Raw genomic sequence first — 19,514 nt, 5'->3', positions numbered from 1 at the left:
CGTAAAAGCCTAATTTACCAGCTAGCCCCGCTGGTGGCCAAAAGAATGGAGCTCAGCTCAAGCCCCGTTGTTGCGGTCACGTCACCGTTGACGTCACCCGGATCATTGGTCTGATTGGTTGAAGGACTATTCAATTGCATACAGAGTCATTTGAACTATGCTCGTTGATCACGCCTCTTGTGCAGTAGAAATTACAGAGCAGACTCCCCAGACTAATGTTCATGTCTTAAAAGATTGAGTTTGGCCTGGTGATAGCCAGACTACTGTTTTATCTTTCAAGACATTTAAATGGATTCAGACTGTTACCTGTTTGGGGCTCTGTAGGACCTCCTGTGTGGTCGTTGTAGCCAGGATGGCCCTATTGCTTCCAGTACTGAGCTGTAAAGTCATAGAGAGGCCTGTAACCAGCTGGACCCCCAACTCTGTGATGGTCACTTTGTCATCCACGACTTTGATAGTCGTCTTAGCCAAGATTGCGTCAGACAGTGGAGAAAACACCTGTCACAGAACATCATCAGAATTAGTGAGGGTACCTGAGACTATTTCCTTGCCAGGACCAGTTCTGTTCATCAGGTTCAAAGTAAAACAAAGGAAACTTCCCCATCCAGTAGAGAGTCTAGCTGCTTCTTGCTATGGCGTTGGTAACAGGCTGTTTGTAGCATGGTTAATCCGAGCACTATTTCAGTTCATTACCTGGATGGTGGTGGTCCCGAGGTCCCGTCCTGACAGCACCCTTCCCGCCTGCAGCTTTGCCACTCGAGGGTCCTCCACCTTCATGAAGTATCGAACCAGCCTTGTGACATCCACCTGCCAATCCGAGCCCAGGAAATAGGCCTTAGGATCCCGAGGGTCCGCCTGCTCTGCCAAGAAGTGAGTTAGCACCCGCACCAGGGCGTGCTGAAACTGCAGCATGCAGCCTTTCCCCTTCCTGTCGTCTTCCTCACTCGTCCAGCCAGGTCTGGGAAATCAGCACAAAAACACACACTGCAAGTCACACCTGTCGCTTGGTAAATACTTTGACCTGCTATACTCCAATCGCTCAACCCTGTCTCTTTGCTTGATTGGATCACGTTGCAGTACATTATGTAATGTAGTCAAACCCTAAGCCCTCGGAGAGATATGATTTGGATTTGTATGGCCTAAAGGGCACTTCTAGAAATCTCATGTAGAAACAAGGGGAGTCTTCATGTAAAGCAAATGGTTTGTTTGTGTGTCCCACCTTTTTGAGGTTAGTATGGGTACCCTCCAGCTTTTGATCTGGCTCAGCTCCGTGTCGGATACCTCGATCTGGAGGGGGAGTCGAGGCATCCACACGTTGAGTTCGAGCTGAGCACTCAAGTAGCTGTAGGTAAAGTTCACCACCAATTTCACCTTGCCCTTCGTCTCTTTGCCATTCACGAAAACATAGTCACACCTGTCCGACACCTGGATGGGAAAAGATAATATATAAAGAGAACAATCCATCAGACCATGAATGTGTTATCATTTTAATTTCCCTGATTACATCAAAGAGTTTGTGTAAGTACGCTTGTGTAAACAATCTATATCAAACTCAGAATGTGAGTGTTGTCATCAAACCAATGACAAAAAATAATCAAATATTCTCATAAAAGTCACAGTTTTAACAAATGGGCCATTCTTACAACAACGAATGGCCTTGCGGCAGTTCTGCACTGCATGTGTTACCATAGTAATGTCAGCTGGCTGTAATAAACTACTGCGATGATCACCGGTCCGAAGCGTTTGGAAGAGGCAGCATTGCAATTTTATGTTAATCAAAATATCATGTGGTTCAGTGCTGAACATCAGTCCTTCACAGCCAAATGCATTCATTACCCCGTGATTTCAAAGGTGACCTCGGCAAGTTTGGGTGACTGCTCAAAGATCTCATGGACATTTTGAGACACGAGTCGGGAGGTTTGCCTTGGTCCTCTCAACAGCCACTGCTTTAAACAAATTGGATAATTAACGCAGCATTACGATTCAGTCACCAGCCCTCTGGAAGTGCACAGGGAAGTGGAGGGAAGAAGATAAAAAACACTGTGACTTTAACAGATAGCCTAAGGAGGAATACAAATACACACACATAGATTCCCGCTGTCATTCGCGTGAACCCGACAGTTTGTTAGAGGATGTGCTGTCACACAGGGACATGCTATTTTTGAGAGGATCTTGTGTCATCAGTGCATCAGTCATCCTGCACCCATGACCAGAGCTTAAGCTTTAGAATGACCACATCACTACGTGTCATCCTTTGCTGTTAGCCGACATGCCCTGGCTTCTTCCCTGCGAATAATCCTATGCTTGATTTATATCCAAACAGCAGATTTAAAACATGTGGCACGGAAGCCCTTGAACGGTTGAAAAAAATGTATAATGCAAGCATGGAACAATAGACAAGGATTGATTTAGTTCCAGTAAAGTTATCTAGAGTTCTCATGTTTTTAATTCGGTGTGGAGGCAGTCAACCAGTCATCCGTGATCTAAGACACTTTGCTTATTTCTACTTTTTCAGAGAAGCGTCTTGCACTGAACTTCCACGAACCGTGTTCAAATAATACTTTGAAGCATTGCTTAAAAGGGAATGCCATTTTAATGTGCCATCCACCCACTCATCCTATTCACAATCTCATTCTGCAGCCAAGAATATCCCTTTTTTTTTTTTGGTGTCAAAATAGATATTTGTTTAAAATGGGATTTGACTTTCATCACTGAGTAGAGTATTAAATATAAGCAGCAAAGAAAATGCTGCAATGTTTGACAAGAACGTTTGACTGACACAACTGTGACAATAGTTTCCTTGTGCAAAGAAAACAAGTTAAACAAGTTTCAATGAGTATGCAAAATGAATTATTGCAATTGGGCAAATTAAGTTTAAGCGATACACTGAGTTCCGGCTTGATGTAAATCATTTAGTCAAATTACTATACCACGCCATTTAAAAAGTCCTAATTAATCAACTAGGTAGACATCTATGCTCAATATGTCCCTGTAATGTTCAGCTGTCAATCATTGAATCCTGAACTGACAAACAGAATGCCTATGCACTTGTTAAGTCGCTCCATCATTCATGCACATTTGGAAAACCTTTCCATCACGGCAGATTAGACTTTGTTTTGCTTTTGTTTTGTCATATGAGCGATCCATTCTAGATAAATCCTTCCCCATCTATCACGAGCAGATTTGATACTCTTCAGGCACACCAGAAGAGAAAAGATATCAGAGTCAAGCTGTTAGACTAAGAAGATTAAAGGGAATATTTGTGACTGAAGCTGCTCTCGGGTCAGCAAATACACTACTGTAAGCTTAGAACAACAGCAAAGACGACTACATTACAGGGTTGAAAAGAATGGTTTAGTCCACATCAGGCCTCTAGACATCCTCACATAATCCAACTTTTCTTATACTGTAACTGACACCCATCTGCGTTTAATACATGTGCATTTACTGTATACACTGTAATGCAAATCTCCTCATGGAGCAACACAATGAACAGCATATTACATTTCTTTATTAGCTGAAACATCTGTTGTTTGCTAAACCTGCTTTGGGGCATATTTGACCAGCAATAAAAAAATGTATTAGATGGTTGGAGTCCACTGCATGTCTTTTTATGTTTACAATGCCACTTTACCCTTGAGCGAGCACATTCACGGCCTCTTACCTCAGGGGCCGGGGGCCTGACTTTCAATTTCATAAGTAAACGAAGCCAGCTTTTGGCAGTCGGCCGTGCTCAGGTTCACAGGATAAAAGTGGCAAGTCACAGGATGGTAGCGCAGTGGTGCTGGCAGACTGTGAGGTCATTTGTGGTGAGCAATTCCGCCCAGTGGTCGTTCATCGTCGGGGAGATTGATGGGATGATGTTGTCGGAACACAGCTAATAGTTAGTTTTACTGTGTGGAAAAGAGCGATGACTTTGGTACAGCTTATGTGTCCGCATCTGTTCTTACCATCGCACGTGACATCAACCTTGTCCCTTCTTTTAACAGCCACTCTAAATTGCCCTCCTGCCCCTTCGCCTCTGGGCTAAGAGACAAGACATAAACATCTCATTCTTTCATTTATTGCTGCTAATAAATGTTTTGTTCTCGGGTAACCATTTACAAGTGGTGGTTGAACTTTCTGCAGTGAAAGTGATTAAGGTTGACTACAAAGGTGTAAAAGAAATTGTCCCCATAATGAAACCGTTTTAAAAAGCCATTTACGCTACAGTAAAATAATTTTCTTGGAATGTGTGAAACCAAAGAAACTAAAAATGATGTATCCGAAGGTTATTGTTCCCTCCGCAGTATGTGCAGGCGTGTTCGAAGGAGCAGGCGGCGTTAAATCCTACCTTGAGTACATCTTCATCAGTGGAGCTACAGTCGGTGTAGTCAGACACATCTGTGACCACTCCGTCTTCTTCCACCGCTACTGTCCTCACAGGCATCACCACCTTCTTTCCAGTCAGAACAGCTGTGTTCAGGATCTCTGTGTCCTGCAGAGAGGCCGGGCAAATCAGCCAAAGTCATTACGTATTGCTTAGTCTCATGAAATAACAAATTGCGTACTATAATTTGTTTTCATTTCACATTTCGTTTTCATGAAGTGCAAAAAGGTTTTTTGGATTGGAGCACTGTGGAATGCAAGAAGAGGAGGAAGGTAGGAAAGAAGGAAAGATAGAGGCGATGAAGTGCGACTCAGTGACTCAGCAGTCCTGATGATGAGGTGAGAAGGCTGGACCCCCTTTGGGAAGCCAGGTGGACGGGAAGAAGGGGGGGAGGGGGGAGTAGGTAGAGTTAAGGCTGGGTGATGGTCAGGTCACCGTATGGAAGGGAGAGCTAATCTTGGGACTTCTCTGCGCAGGCATGTCCCTCAGAGCGATGCCATACCCACTCAAACATGACCAAATAACTACAGCCACGGACGTGGACTAAAAATAATCTCTGCACATCCACAGCGCAGCCTGTGCTTTCACGCTCAATGTATTATTCAGTAAGGCGGCTGTGGCAGGTAGAGCAGAGTCGTCCACCAATCGCAGGGTCCCTTTGTCCAAGTGTCCTTGAGTAAGACACTGAGCCCTAATTGCTCAGGATGGTTAGGCCAGCGACTTGCATGGTAAGTGGCTCCAACTGGCCTGTGAGTACACTGTGTCTGTGGATGGGTAAATGAGAGGCAAGTTGTAAAACGCTTAAAACTCTATAAATACAGTCCATTTACTATTCCATAAGTGTTTTTCCTTGTTTCTATGTACAGGTATAAATAAAATGGTGAGGCGTTTTGTTCAAACAAATTGATATGAATATGATTATTATAAGTACTGTAAGAATGGTATCTGTCTGCTTCACTGTGTGTGCGTGCGTGCATGCGTCCATATATTTGAATGCATGCATGGATGATCAAAGCATGAAAACGAAACAGATGGATATGTGTCATCCTCTGGAAAAACACACTGCTTTAAATGAAGTTGAAATAATTGAATACTGTGTGTGTGAATTAGTATGAGAGCAGTGGAGCGCAGCCCGGTCAACTTCTGTGACTGATCATTTGAATCAAATTTAAAGAGACACTTGGCCACTCAGAGTATGAACATGAAGCAGATGGATACGTGTCCCTTGACTGTAAAACTGGTTTAAATGAAGCCGAAATAACCGAACATCAATTTTTCTTTTTCTTTTTAGCTGTCATTACAATATATAAAAAAAAAATACAGATCTGAAGCCTGTGTCAGTGAGGCTTCTGCCATTATATAGAAGTATTGAGCTGCAGCACTAGATGGAGTTCACAGAGCATGGCTCGGAGTGATCAGTCAGTGCTAATGATCCCTCGAACCAACCATCAAATCTCCCCGTGTTTGGCCCACTGCCCGAGGTCAGCTTCTAATCCACAGGAGAGATGAACCATGTCAAATTCACGAATCGGGATACTGTAGCATATCCTCATAACTCTATGATGGAAATGCAGCAGACAGCACTGTGAAACCTGCCGCCCAAAAGTACAGCATAAACTATAATAACTATTAACTTTTAATTGTACATGTAATAAATAAATGCTAAGAAAAAAGGCGGGGTGAGTGTGACAGGTTGTCATTGGCATGTCATTCCTGCAAACAATGGCGTACAAAGAAGACACAGTACACTCAGATTCAATATTGTAATTCAAGGTGTTGTAAACTCCTGTGTAATGTTCCGTATTTAGAGGTGGAGATTATATCACAGATTAATTATAGAGGTAGCATGATAAAGAGGCCCGCGGCACCAAAATAGAAGCACATGAAGCAGCTGTTCGGAGGAGAGGATGACCACATGCTGCACGGCAGAACAGAGCAGAACAACACAGAAGAGAGACATCAGCTAGCTGACAGTGAACGACACAAGGTCACTCTCTGCTCAAAATAGATCCCATTTACAAACAATGCCGTCTGTGTATGCAAACCAGACAGGAATGGATTAGAGCAAAGTGCATGTTATAATATTTCCATGCACCCACGCTCAAAGAATGCAGTCCAAGTGTTGGCATTAATGGAAACAGAAATGCTGCTGTCAGTAACGTCGATGTCGATTTTAATCGTTATTAGATGTGACATGGAAGGTGTCAGCTGACTCACCATTACAAGAGGGGCCAGGCCAACAAAGTCTCTCTGAGTAGTATAGATCTTCATTGCTCCTTCAGTCTTGGCTACGTTTTTGGACGCGGATGGTATTTCCAGCCTCCATACGATGACCTGACTGTCGAGAGGAATGCTCAGCTCCTCCACTTCAAAATCCATCTGAAGCACCTCCAGCAGACTGCTGTCAAGCCTGAGTAGGAAGCAGGATGAGTTAGACATACCATATGTGTATTCGTACCTGTCTATAATTCCAGTACAGCAAATGTGGTTTTCTTGAAAATAAATGTGCAAAGGTTGATATGCAAAACAACACCCTATAAAATAGATGTTACTGCAGCGGTCCATTGTCATATTATGCTATTATCATTTGGTGCAGGAAGTGCTACATTTGTTTGAAGAATCTAATTCTTTCAACTTCTGGTGTAATGCAAATTAGCACCAGAAAGTCTGAATCTTTCCATCACAGCCACTGATACTTAATAGGATTATGTCACCGTCGGGGTCTGCAATTCTCTCTTGGCACATTAAATTCCTGTAGAGATAATCATGTTGAGTAAAAGGTGCAGTGATTGTACCGCAGTGTGTATCCTGCACTTCAGACTGTGGCTCATTGCTCTCGGTACAGGACGAGTCAGTGGGAATCCAAATCCGTTTGATTCAAATGTGAAACAACAGATAACTGAATGGACGCATTATCAGCCAGTGTGAGCAGAGCCCAGCTTTAGTTATCCTCATAGTCTCAGAATCACTAGCCAGAGGTATAGAAATATGATGTGGTGACATCGCCGAATGCATCAATAACACTTCACTGTATGATGCAAAGGCATTATGTATTAGGCTGCATGGATTCTGTCATTACTTTAATGTCTATTACCAGGCTGCAGTTATTTTCATGTTTAGGAAATTGTTGGGACTGTTGAAAGAAAAAAAAAACTAGGGCTGGGCAAGTTAACACGTTATCGCGATTAATCAAGGAAATCATGCGATTAAATCACCATTAAAACTTAATTGTTGCCCAGCCCAAAAAAAAAAAAAAAAAAAAAAACAGATGAAGATTGAGACTTTCTGGTGATCAAAAGCTCAAAATTCCAAAGTAATGTTATGAATTCGGCCCTGTGGAAAGAAAGTGTAGACATTTTTAGATGTGATCCCAGTAGTTGCGACAATACCCTGTGCTCTTTTTTTTTTTTTAGTAGAGGGCTTTGCATCTCTAGGCATTTTCACAATGTAAACTTAAAAAAAATAAAAAATAGAGCTGAATTTCCCTGTGCTGGCCCTATCCTTGAGCTGCCGGTACTGCTAAATGTGAACTGAATAAAAGGTGGTATGAGGACAGAGGCTTCCTGCATACACAACAAAGTATAAGCCTTTGTAACTTATAATGGCCTCTCAGTGATGCCAGCTAGAACAGAGTGTCCTCGCCATGGATTCAATTTTCTCCCATGGCCCGAGTTTTATTTTATTATTGAACTCTAGAAAAGATATATTGGTGGACAAAAACACAATAAGCATGCACATTATCAGACCTACAGTGCATATGTGTGTAAATGCTATAAATATCTGTGTCAGGGCTGTACAGACACACAGTAAGTCCTGTGTACTGCGTGAAAATGACCTCTAAAGGGCTGCATACGAGCTGCCTTTTTGCATTAAAGCAACAACAATTGGAGAAACTGCAAATCATATTTTGTTAATCCTCCATTAAGTTCCAAACTCAACAACAAAGCACACAAAAGTCCTTCGCAGTATCCCCTATCTCACTCGATGCTCCACTATACGTGCACTTATTAAGGGCAAAACAGAGATTTAGTGTAATTGAATAATCTCAGCATATTGCTCCGAGACCTGAGATTAAAAGATAATAACGGCATTCTGCTCAAGTATGAAAACAAGATATGCTTGACTTCCATAAGCATGTATATATATCCTCTTAAGCGTGCATTAACACAAATATCTGTAAGATAGGGGATGACGCCGTGCTATTTACGCCCTCAGTTACTCTTGTGAAGCTTGCAGCGTGATGATGCTTTGACAACTTGTTTACAGTCTGTCTGTGAGTAGTAGTGCTTTAATGTTAAGATTTAAACCAAGCAGCTGTGACAGAGGATAACACAAGCTTTAATGTACAGATACAGCAAATACGTTTAGTGCTCACTAAAGCCAGGAAGACAAAAAGTCAGAGAAATCCCCACAGTGGTATGACAGTGGACACTCTCTGCAGGGGTTGTGTTAGTTTCATGACATTTTGGAGAGGATAAGCCGGAATGACTGCGTGAAAGAATATGTTAACCCATAAAGAGGTTGTGATAAACAATGTCATAATCCATGCCAAATGGGGAAAACAACTTAATGAGGTCAAACACATTATGACAAGCACACCAGGTCAGTGTTTTGTCTCTGTTTAAAGCAAGCTGTGTCTGTCTATTGTTGTATGACCTTTCAGGAGTCAGACAAACCCACGTTTAGCTCCTAAAAGTATAAACCTATCCTGTACGGGGAGTAAATCAATCTTTTTTTAGTTTATATTGAAGCAAAGTTCACTTTAAAAAGGTTTTTCTTTGTCTAATTTTATTAGTACTTTGTTTTTTCATCCTGAGAAAGTTGGCAGTATACACTTGTACTTTACCAGCTATGCCAACCATTCACACACAGCTTAGAGCTTTAGTTTTACAAGCGTTTCTTGGAGCTGCTCTAGAGGCAGAAATAATCTTACTGTTTGAGTTCAATCTCAATGGATCCGTTTTTTGGATCATTGGCAAACATGAATGGCAAAAAAAATAAATAAAGAATTAAAGGCAAGTGCACAACAACAACATAAATAGTATTCAAGACAACTGGATGGTCAGTTAGAACAGTTAGCTCACCTAACGTTAGATGACAAGCTAGCGGTCAATCTGTCGGCCCACAACTTACATCCAGACACAAATATCTATCCATATCCATTCATGGTCCCCAGAGGATAGATCCTATTGACTTTGGTGATCCCCTGACTTTTCCTTTAGTGCCACCGTTAGGTTGGCATTTTTATTTTTTTTTAATTTTTTTTTTAACATTTATTAAAACAAGATCCTTGACAAAGAGTCCTACGCAACATGCAGTCCCTCCAGAAAAACGCGATTAAGCGATCACATAATTCAATGCATAATCAGCCAAAGTCTGCATATTTATGCGGGGGCTGCATTTTTTCAAATACGCCGCACTTTCACTGCATAAATTGCCGATTTCCACGCAAAAAAGTCACATATATCTTAGCAGAAAGTTGAAAAATGTTGCGTTTACTTCACACAGCAGCCATTTTCCCCTGTTGCCATGGGAACGTTATGAAGTGACGTAATTAACGAATAATAAGTATATGAACATCATCGAAAAGCAGGGTGTGGGGGAATCACTTTTTTTCTCTTTTTTCATCGCAAAAAATTGCATAAATATCCCGCATATTCCATCGCATTTTTTAAGAAAACGTCCCACATAATCAAGGATTTTTGCCCGCAACAATCACAAAAAAACTTTACATTTTTCTGGAAGGACTGAAGATAGTACAGATACAGATATTATTTACATGAAGTTACATACACAGGTGAAAAGTTACTTTCCAAATGATAAGTGACCTTTTTTCTTTTTAAAAAAAACTTTATTTATCAAGGTAAACTGTTTGAGAACAACTTCTCATTTACAAACATGACCTGGCCAAGAGGCTACAGAAATAAATGGTAACATACTCCACAACTATACATATACATGTCATACACATAACACACAGAACATGCAATAAAAAAAAATAGACAGCAAAGAAAAAAATTAAAATAAAATGATTAAGTATATATGTATGAATATGATTCATGTTTATCAGCAAGAACAGGAATTGACTATGTTTTGTAGGTTAAGCTTAATGGGTGAAAATTAGGATTAGAGATGTAAGTTTCAGAGTATTTTGTAATGTATTCCAATCTGTTAAAATTGTACACTCTATTTGCTGTTTGCTGTATACTGGTACACAGGTGACCACCTCTCTAAATAAATGTCCACCCTGAACTGTAGTTTTGCTGTTATAATTTCCATACAGTTGACAGCTTTGACTCTTTGGAACCATTGGTCTAGGGTGGGTGAGTGGGGCTTGCATTTCTGGTTGTTAAGTCAAATGTCTCCACACTATCTCCTTTAGGATGAACTTTGGTAATCCCTTTACTTTTCATCTTGCACCATCATCAAGTCAACATTTTAATTTGCCCAGTAATTTTGGTTTCTAACCAAATACTTGCACAACTAATGACATCCCTCCGAAGTCCTTCCCCTTCCGGTAGACCTCATAGGACCTTATTTCGGAAAAAATATATACGGTAGTGAATGAGGAGAGACTGATAAGGTTTTTGATCCTGTTTGAATTGAGCCAAGAATTGCATGTGATCAAATACACTGATGTGTTTTATACAGCGTCTTTTTATCAGCCGAGAACAAAGAACGAGCAAGATCCGCTGCTCGTGTGAGTAAGTATTTTCACAGTCTTATACTTCAACAGTTTTTCAACAAACTGAGACTTTCTTGACTTGCAAAATTATCTTTTAAATCGACGAACATCATATGTGTAATTCATGGCTCAATTCAAACGGGATCAAAAAATAATTAGTTTTTCCCCATTCACTACCGTACAAATGTTTTCAGAAATATGGTCCAATAGTGGTCTGTGGTGGTAAAAGCATGCTAACACGCAAAACTAAAATGGTCAACTTGGTAAACATCATAATTGCTACACATCAGCGGGCTAGCATTGTCATTGTGAGCGCTCGATGGTGTTTTCAGCCCCAACGTCTCCTTCCAGGCAGCGCTGCGAACGTTGACTTCAAGGCACCTAACCTTAACCCTAACCCTAACCATAATCATAACCATAATCATAACCATAGCCTAATCCTAGTGCCTTCCAGACAGCGCTGCCTAGAAGGAGACGTTGGGGGCTTAAAACACAGATAAACATTGTGAGCGTGCTGATGTTAGCATTTAGCAAGTACCGCTGGCCTACAGCCACTAGCATGGCTGTTAAATATATTAGTATTTTTTTTCTGCATTACATTTTCCTGAAGGTTATAGCCTATACAATATGAACTGAATTAGAGGTTTAAATTAAGGCTACTGTTGTGGCAACAACGCAAGACAGATAAGGCTTAAAAGGGCATGACAAACCTTTTACCCTGTGTTTCCTCTGCCCTTTTTATAAAAGGTGTCCTGTAATCTCAGGAGGCATTGGCCACGCTTACCGGTATATGACTTAACTCTGGAATGACCTCAGCTCACCTCGTTTCAATGAAATGCACTCAGCTGAAAATAAAAAGGACATCTGAGAGGCTGCTAGGGTGTAGCTCTTTTTAATGAGGTTAAGGGGCAAGTTAAGTACTTCTTAGAAGCCCAATGAGATAAGTTGGATCAGACTAAGCTGCACATGTCTTGTAAATAGTTTTAGTGTTTTAGTTTTAGTTTGAAAATGGCTCAGTTTTTCTATAACAACCTTCCCTGCTTGAAACCTTTAAGTCATAGGTTAAAATATGTTTTACTGCATACTAGGAATGCATGGATCTGCACAGCTGGTAAATCTTTAGAAAGGATTAAAGCACAGATGAGAAGTGGACAATAAAGAGGGGAAAAGGAATAGTTGTTTACAAGGGGCAACTTTACAGGAGCACCTGCAGCAAACCTGTGCTTAGTATAAGAGACGTCCTCCCAGGATGCAGCACAGTATACTTCTGCAGTAAGCCGCTGTCAGGCTTGTACAGTGCAGGTAGTTTGTCTTTTACTCCACAAGTGCTGAGACAAATACTGATATTATTTGCAGGACATACATTACAAAAACACCACTTTTATCAGCCAAAGACACTGGCAACCAACAGTACATGAAAAATTCCCTTTGGACTTTTGTTATTTGTCCATTCAAACAATAGCAATTGAATCCTATGAATATTTATAAACCCCCAGCGACAACACACTAGATACACATTGATAGCATACAGTGGCCAACAGAGTGATGTAAAGAGAAGCGACTTGCCTTTTCCCAGGTATAGGAGCCTTCCTCTGACAAATAACCGCGATGGCTCCATCTGCACCCATATCCAGAGTGATGTCCCACAGTAAAGAGTTACTGGGTGTCGCTGTTCGAAAGGTCACACCTTTCTTTACTGTCGCTCTGTGGAAAGTCAAAAACGAAAAAGGTCAAGAATGTGGTAAATGTGGAATGTCCCGTACTAACAACCAATGGAATCCGGGTTTATTTTTCCAAAGTTTAACTGACAAATAATGTGAACAATTAACCAAACATAACCAAACTTATTTTCTTTTTTTTTGGATTTGCTTGTGACAAATTATTATTACAGCTCACATAGAATATATTTGATTCATTCATTCATTCAAACTACCTGTCCAGGATTTCTCTTACAAGAAGGCAGCCTCATACATTTCATATTTCACTTGGAACAGAATGTTGTTGACTTGTGTCAAGTGTCCAAAAATAAAAATCAGTTACTGCCACCCACCTACCTAACCTCTTGCATTTGGAAGAAAGCATTGTTCTTTGTGTTCATCCTTTTGTGTGCTCATTATTTAAACTGTACTAATGACCATTCGTTTTCTTGGCCTCTAATTTGTAAATGATCCACATTATGCAGCCAAGCATGTACACCTTCCCAGTGGGCCTGGCCAGCATACACAGCTTGCAGTAGGTCAAATGTTAATGAGATATTCATCTACAAGAACTGCAATCAAGTAAGTCCAGACGAGGCACACATGTAAAACTCCAGCCCTCTGCTGCAACAATACTAATAATACATATTGACAACTTTTCTCACAAAGTATACTGTAGCTCCTTTATTATTCTGTACTCATAATGAGACTCAGACAAGCTGTCTGAAATAGTTCAGAACATCCTCGTATAATTCTTTGGTTTTCATCTGCCTGCAAAGCTGTGGGGTTTATCTCTGAATCTTTGAGATAAACACAAAGTGTTAAGCACATTATGAATTTCTGAGGAGGAGGTGTAATCTAAGATAGGAGCAACAGCAATCTATACACTTCTCCTGCTTTGGGCTGGGAGTTTGACTTTGAAAGAAAGGAGACATTGCTGGCCTGAAACAAATCAGTCTACCAACTTGCATTACCTTAATTGAAATATTTAAGATGACCTCTTAATGGATTTGTGGTGAGCTCTGTGTGTGAACCCCTGTCCGTGCCAACATCTGCACATGTAATCTGGAAGGAAGGTCTTAAGTGGCCACTGATCTCAGCATGGAAAGTCCTTTCTGTAGAGCCACAATGTCTGATCCAATGCCTTAACCACAGGAGTGCAAGATAGAAAGGTCTCCCTTTTTTCCCTCTGTTGCCTTTGTGAGAAAGATTGGATTTGTCTCATCTTGTGGCATTTGTGACACCGCTAAAGGTTCAAACAGACGAAGAGCTCACAGGTTAAAGGTCACAATTAAAAAGGGATGACTGTGCAGTGTTTTTTTCAATCATGGTGTTAATCTTGGGCCATCGTGACCTCCGGAGACTGCCGGTTTCCATTCCAGTTGCACACAACAGCAGCCGATTCATCTGATTAACACAGGTGAAACCAGGGAGCAGCAGAGGGCTAAAAGGCATAATCATCTGGTGCTGGAAAATAAAAAACCCATAAGTCTTTTGGCCATGATTGAACACTGCTGAATGCCTCAATTTTAGAGTCAGTGGACATGTAATGGTGATATTTTTTACCATAACCTCTAAGTCTCTGGCAACAGAGGTTTCTGCAGCAGAGTGTCTTAGGAAACACACTGAACTAACAAATTGAGAATTCCAACTCTGGCTGTGAGCAGTTCTCATCAAAGAAAGTGCAAAAAGGAGCCAAATATTGTAGGGCTGCATGTGCTCTGTGTTAGTATAGTAAATTAAAGTAGCTTCTCTGTGTACTCTGCATTAGATTGAATTACGGTAGCGAACAGAAAGGGGTGGCCAACAATACTAAAGGATTAAAGAGAAATACATGCAGTGTTGATTTAGAAGCTATGAACTTTCTGGTTAGGGAAGATGAAAGATGAGGTGATAAGAAGCAGAGCGCACCTTGTTATCCTGTTAATTGCAGAACAAAAGAGGTAATAGAATAGCCCATGTTAATTATTTCTGTTTCTACAATTACTTTTCAAACCAACTTTTAATTAAAGTCACACTGCCACACAATGTGCAGTCTCAGATGAAGTATTTATCTTATGATTGTGACTATTACAATTTTCCAAAAGGCATGGAAGGGGAAGGTTTTCAGACCTGTTTTTTTCTGCTGTGCAGTATACCCAGACCTGCTGTGCAGTATACCCAGACCTTGTGCAGACAAAACAAGCGCTACATACACACATATATAATGTTGGGAACGTAAAATACCACAGCGTATATACTATTGCCTGACAATGATGGATGTCCATCTTCCGCAAGCAGCTAAAACCTTTGCGTTAAGCCTTTAGTAAGCCTGATAGTGTTCTGTGTGATTTCGGTTTTTGCTGCGGCTCAGATTCATTCGTCTCTGCCTGTGAGACCGTGTTGAGGGTTGAGATGCCCCAGCATTTCTTTAAGCTCTGTTTACCGTGTCACATCTTTCCATCGCTTGCTCTGACAGTCACTGTTTTTCTGACTGCTCAGCTCCTGAAAATCTCTTCCGCCAGAAAGCAAGTTGTGTTACTATTACCGGCAACCATATACGCCTCAGCATAACTGAGTTTTTTATAGATTAGATAGATTTATAGATTTTGATATTTAGTGCTTTTTTTCTTCTGTTTTGATATGTTTGGAATACATAACAAAAAACATAGTTAATATAAATGTTGCAGATTTTTTTAAATGTGGTAAAACTTTTTAAAAACGCACAATAAATAGTGATATGATAAAAAAAAGCAGCAACCTGCAGCACCATGCTTTGAGGACGGGTGGTGCTAATTATTAAATGCTAACAGCAGCATGCTAACATGCTAACCTGCTGATATTTAGCAGGTATACTGTTTACCAGGTTACCATCCTAATTTAGCATGTTAGCATGCTAAGGTTTGCTAATTAAGTACCACTAAACTCAAAGTCCACCCAAGGCTGATGAAATGTCATGGTCATGTCATTTTGCATAAACCAAGTGTTAACACTGCTGGGTTATTATTTGGATTAGTATTGGATTATTATTATTATTATCTGGTTATTGCTGTTTTTTCCTGAAGAGGGGACATGAACGTCTGACCCAAATGCTATGGCATCCCATCAAATTAGTTGAGATATTTCACTGTGAATGTGAACTTCATGGTGGCACTAAAGGAAAAGGCAGAGGATCACTAAAGCAATTAGGATTCATCCTCTGCAAACCATAAATGTCTGTACCAAATTTAATTTTAATCTATCCTATATGTTTTTTTTTTAGGTATTTCAGTCTGGAGCCATGGTGCTAGCGTGGCTGAAAACGTCATTCACATGTTATGCATTGAATATTGCACATGCAAAATCTATCAAAGAATTGCAATATGATTTAAAAAAGTGCTGCCTCCCCCAACTGGCATTTCCTATTTCTGTATATAATATAAATAGCACCACTGATGCTGACTGAAGAGAATTGTAAGTGCAATGTAATCCGGCATAATCAATGAGGTACTAAGCAGGATGGCATGCAGTGTATTAATTAGAAAACCTAGGAGGACTGTTAATCTAGTAATGACTTGTGTAACATACCCTGCTGTGATCAAACACCTGTGTATTGAGCTGCGTGGAGCAGAGTTTAACTAATAAAAAGTGGCAGTAACAAGAAGACTTATCTGAAGCTCTTTTTCTCTCTAAGCCCTCCACCCACATTAATAAAATCCATTGCGACTGGAAGAGGCGTTTTTCTTCTCAGTGGTTGAAAGCAGCAAGTGTCCATGGCTTTGGTTAGCTGGCCCTGAGGAGGCAGTGGGCAGAGGGAGGCACCAGGCAGGGAAGATGGATGGCTGTGGAGACTGAAGCTGACAGTGTGTGAGAAAAGCAGCTCTCATGTGCTGCACCTGCCATCCATCTCACTTCTGACCAGGCACGGCATGAGTGGCACTATTCTTTTACCTTTTACATACTCTTCATCCACTCCCGCACATGAAAAAATGCTACCACACACAAACACACACACACACACACACACACACACACACACACACACACACACAAACATGCAAACTGGTACTGACATGCAAACTTGGCCTTCATCATTCAGTTCCTTTTCCCATATGTATTTGTAGAATGTTGTTTTCTTTAAACTTATTTGAAAGATCACAGAGCCGTGACCAACAAAGGAAAGTAAAACAATAGCACTATTCCAAAAAGCAAAATACATAATTCAAGAAAACAGAGACTGAGTCTGATCAAAGACCTACGGTGCGAGATAGATTGTAATCTCTGTGTGGGCTACACATCCAGGCCCAGTTGCATTTCATCACCATGGCTGCTATCGAGATGCTACAGTACATAAGGTTTGTAATTGCTTCCCTGATAGAATTTGTGTTACCATCCTTGGCTTTGTGAATCCATCACTGCGGGGCCACGGTACCACCGGTGAACCCCAGTGCAATCGGAAACAGATGCAATCGTTTATTATGCAGGCAAATGTCCACCGTTTAGCCAGTCTGATGGCCAGCCATCGGCAACGTGCTTATCGTACTTATGGAGCCGTTTAGGGAGTTGGAGAGACATTCATGCCAACACGCCTGCCAGATGGCAGGCACCACAGCACTAAAAATGGATGTGAAAAGTCCTACAGATGACTGATTAGACTCCCTGGTTGCAGAGCTCACTGACACGGTGGCCTGTTGATACAAAAGCTCGGGTTTATTTATCGCCACACTGCTGCCTTTAAATAAAACCCATAGAACAAGCCAAACTATTGTGCTTCATCGCTGGCTTTTTATAGCCGTTAAGAAGAAAACAAAAAGTTAAACTGTGAGCTCATACTTCTTCCACTCACCTTTCTGAGCGTACACTAAAGGGATCATCTAATTACCCTTCACATGGGTGTGTGATGATGGAATAACAACACTTTATCTTTGACCTGTATCAAACTCTCCCTGAGAGTGGCAGGTTCATTTCGCAGAAACCGACAGGTGTGGCTTGTCTTTCTGTCAATCGACCTCGAATTTGTATGTCCCTTGACTCCAGCTACAGACATCAATAACAGGTTTATCATGCTGATGAGAGAGCATTAAGCAAAGCTTAATGGGACATTCCGACAGTGATAAAGCGCACAGACAGCTGTTGAGGACCGAAATGCACAGGGCTTGTTAATGTGCTGATAAGCTGGGGGAGGGTAGCACTGTGTTACTGATTAACAGTGAGTCTATTATGTCATGTTTTTGGGATGCAAAAAAAAATGAATTTCAGAGTAAAGTCACCAGACACAACTGCCCATCACACAGGTTTAATTACTACAAAGCTTTCTAACGAGATTGCCAATCTTCCAATTAAGTGATACCTGAGAGGAGAGGAGGAGGAGAGGTTTTTTGGTTTTCAAAGTCCCTTTATTGGACCTTTTTCAGAGAAGATCCACCATCACCAAAAAAAAAAAAAAAAAAAAAAAACAAGACAAAAGAAAATAAAACAAAAAAAAAAAAAAGAAAAAAAAAAAAAAAAAAAACTATCAAAACAACTGTGCTTTTACCGATCAAAAACTAACCATCGACTCCTCATCCTCCCCCACGGAGCAGAACACTCCCCCTACAGCCCACAAACCACTGAAAACCAGCAAATTGTCCATCATCTGGTAGTAGGAATGTTCCACCCTTGTCACGGTACAGTGGCAGACTCAAATGCACGACTCAGAGAGGTATCACAAGTAACAGTCTTTATTGTTCCGAGAACAAATGCAGGCAGAGGTACAAAAACGGCAGGCAAAAATCGTAGTCGAGAACCAGGGCAAAAGGTCTAGAAACACTGGAAAAAACAAACACTGGGGAAAAACGCTGGAGAGAGTGACTTTCATACAACTACAATCTGGCACTGGGAAGTGGGACTGGTGAGTATTTATGAATGGGGACCGGGGAAGCTGAAAACAAACAGGTGAAACACATTAGGGGCGGGGACGGTAATCAAACAGGCGGGAAAGCAAACAACGGGAGGAAGACAAGTGACCTGGGATAAGAGTGACAAAATAAAACAGGAAGTGCAAATGAACAAACAAAACACAATAAAAGCAGGAACATGACAACCCTCAATCGGGCCTTGACCAGTCCTTCCAGAACCAATACTGGCTCTACACTACCAGCACCCTGAGCCCGGTTCCTGCGTGTTAGCCAGATGGCCCTGTTTGCCGTTGCAAACAAAAGACTTTTTTTGCTTTGTATGTTTTGGACCAAAACTGAACAATTCCAAAGAAAAATCCTCCCCAAAATCCTGAACCCACCTTTTAAGAAGCTCTAGCAGATGTGACAGCCGAGGACACTGAACAAACAAATGTTTCCACCTGAAGACAAAAAAATACATCCCTCCCCTAGCTCTGAATCTAGGTGCGCTCTGTATCTGTTCGTCGCTATTAGCCGCATGTACAATCCTCCAATGAAGGTCTGCTGCCTGCTTTTCAACGGGCAGTTTGTACAGGAAACGCCAACTGCCTTACGGGGAAACGTCTGGACCAAAAAACTCAGTCCACCTCGACTCCTTCAGCTCAGCCAAATACCGCAGGTTCAGGACTTTCATACAGGTTGAAAAAGACAGTAGATGGCCTGCTTCTCCCCGCCACTCCCACACAGCTGGGGGTGATCAGAGAGGGGAAGCTGTACTCCCCTCACTCCGTTGACCACACAGAGGTCGCTCTAGGGCAGCACAGACTTCATTCACCACCCAGTTGATCAGCCCAATGGAGGGGATGTTGCTACTCGCTCTTAGGACGTCAACAGATGCGGTAGTCATCTTCATCAGGTGACCCAGCTTG

The 19,514-nt window shown here is 41.3% G+C and overlaps 1 protein-coding gene across 1 annotated transcript in view; it reads right to left on the bottom strand.

The window, feature by feature from the left end:
- The window catches only part of LOC114555639 (transmembrane protein 132D), a 32,904-nt gene that overhangs the window by 2,281 nt on the left and 11,109 nt on the right, over positions 1-19,514 (bottom strand). The window contains exons 3-8 of the mRNA XM_028578181.1: positions 12,621-12,758; positions 6,587-6,779; positions 4,334-4,477; positions 1,220-1,425; positions 694-958; positions 307-498 (exon numbers count right to left, since the gene is read on the bottom strand). Of these exons, the coding sequence (XP_028433982.1) occupies positions 307-498; positions 694-958; positions 1,220-1,425; positions 4,334-4,477; positions 6,587-6,779; positions 12,621-12,758 (1,138 nt within the window). The remainder of the gene's footprint in view (positions 1-306; positions 499-693; positions 959-1,219; positions 1,426-4,333; positions 4,478-6,586; positions 6,780-12,620; positions 12,759-19,514) is intronic.

Source organism: Perca flavescens, chromosome 5, assembly GCF_004354835.1.
Source record: "Perca flavescens isolate YP-PL-M2 chromosome 5, PFLA_1.0, whole genome shotgun sequence".
Classification (NCBI taxonomy): domain Eukaryota; kingdom Metazoa; phylum Chordata; class Actinopteri; order Perciformes; family Percidae; genus Perca; species Perca flavescens.
This window is presented reverse-complemented; position numbering and strand designations above follow the sequence as displayed.